This window comes from Rana temporaria, chromosome 3 (assembly GCF_905171775.1).
Source record: "Rana temporaria chromosome 3, aRanTem1.1, whole genome shotgun sequence".
Taxonomy (NCBI): domain Eukaryota; kingdom Metazoa; phylum Chordata; class Amphibia; order Anura; family Ranidae; genus Rana; species Rana temporaria.
Window position 1 is genome coordinate 426,131,719 of NC_053491.1, and position 1,541 is coordinate 426,133,259.

At 36.5% G+C, this 1,541-nt stretch overlaps 1 protein-coding gene across 1 annotated transcript; it reads left to right on the forward strand.

Moving 5' to 3' along the window:
• Positions 1–349: 349 nt before the first annotated feature.
• On the forward strand, positions 350–1,162 carry LOC120930541 (nodal homolog 2-B-like). The gene has a single exon (XM_040341720.1). It carries the CDS (start codon positions 386–388, stop codon positions 1,160–1,162), a length of 777 nt encoding a protein of 258 aa, XP_040197654.1. The 5' UTR covers positions 350–385.
• The last annotated feature ends 379 nt before the right edge of the window (positions 1,163–1,541 follow it).

The window sequence follows — 1,541 nt, forward strand, 5'->3', positions numbered from 1 at the left end:
AAATAACCGATTGGGCCTACACAAGATCGGTTTGGTCCGATGAAAACGGTCCATCAGACCGTTCTCATCGGTTTGACCGATGGTGTGTACATGGCATAAGATTCAAAACATCAAACTTGCAGTAACAAATATTTAAAATACAAATGTTTTAATTTGATTTAATTCTGAAATACTGGCAATACATATATCAAACCCTTATACAAATTATTATTTATTACAACTAAAAAAGACTAATAACTGTACTTTCTATATTTTATATTTTATCTTTAAGCTTCCTTTATTATCGTATTGATCAACAGTTATTTTGGAATTTCAAACTGGCTATAGTAGTTTTCTATCTGCTGTAAATCTTAACTAATTTTTTTTATTTCTTCCAGGTTGTACTATGGAAGATAATCGCTGGTCAGTGACTTTTGACCTCACACCTATCTCCAAAGGGGATGATCTAAGATTGGTTGAGCTTCGAGTTCTTCTCCCACCATTTGAAACCCCCGCCACAATCACTATGGAGATCTTCCACACTGAAAATGGACAGGATAGAGTCTTCTTGGGGTCAATCATGAAAAGCATGCCAGTAAATCACCATTCTGCCTGGAAAAGCTTCAACATGACTAATATGATGAGACAGTATCTTCACAGGGGCAATAAAATTGCAAATTATAAAGACATACATGCTGTAGAAAATACTTACAGCGCTGCAGTATCTCATTTTGAAAATCCAGAAAAGCCAATTAACAATGAAGTCCCTCTTCAGAAGAAGGCCACAAATCAAGCGATCATTGTATTTTTCAGTAAGGACAAGCCATTTTCCAAGCCAGAGTCTCCAGGCCTGATTAAGAAATTGTCAGGAAGCTCCCCAAAGATGGCTGGGTTCCGGAGTCAAAGACGAAACAGAAGCGGCAGGCAAATGATTACTCCATCCATCACTCATTTCATGCCAGAAGAAGAGCAAAGACCTTTATGTAGAAAGGTTGACATGATGGTAGAGTTCAAGGAGATTGGATATGAGGATTGGGTTATATTTCCCAAAAATTACAATGCCTACCGGTGTGAAGGAAGCTGCCATTACTCACTAAAGGGCCCCGCCAAGAGGACAAACTATAACTACATAAAGGTGAGAAACATTTATATTACTACCTCCTATCACCTCCAAAAAACATGATTTTTATTTAAGGGAAACTGCCTTTTTTGTGTCTTTATCTATACATGCAAATCTTACCAGCAGAATTTAAATAATTTCATACTAATTAATGAATATAAATGTTTATGTGTATAATTTTGGAATATATAATGTATGTAGATTGGGGAACATAAATTTGCTTATTGGCTTCTGAGGCAAAGACATGGTGTCAAAAATCTTCACTTGTTTGGGTCTGTGAGCCAGAAAGTATGGAAGCCAAAGCATTAGGATTGCAGCCAAATATTTACCATTCTCAGAAGTAGAGGTTAGCAATGACAGTATCTGGGGGTTATTTACTAAAGGCAAATCCACTTTACACTACAAGTGCAAAGTGCATTTGAAATTGCACTGAAATTGCACT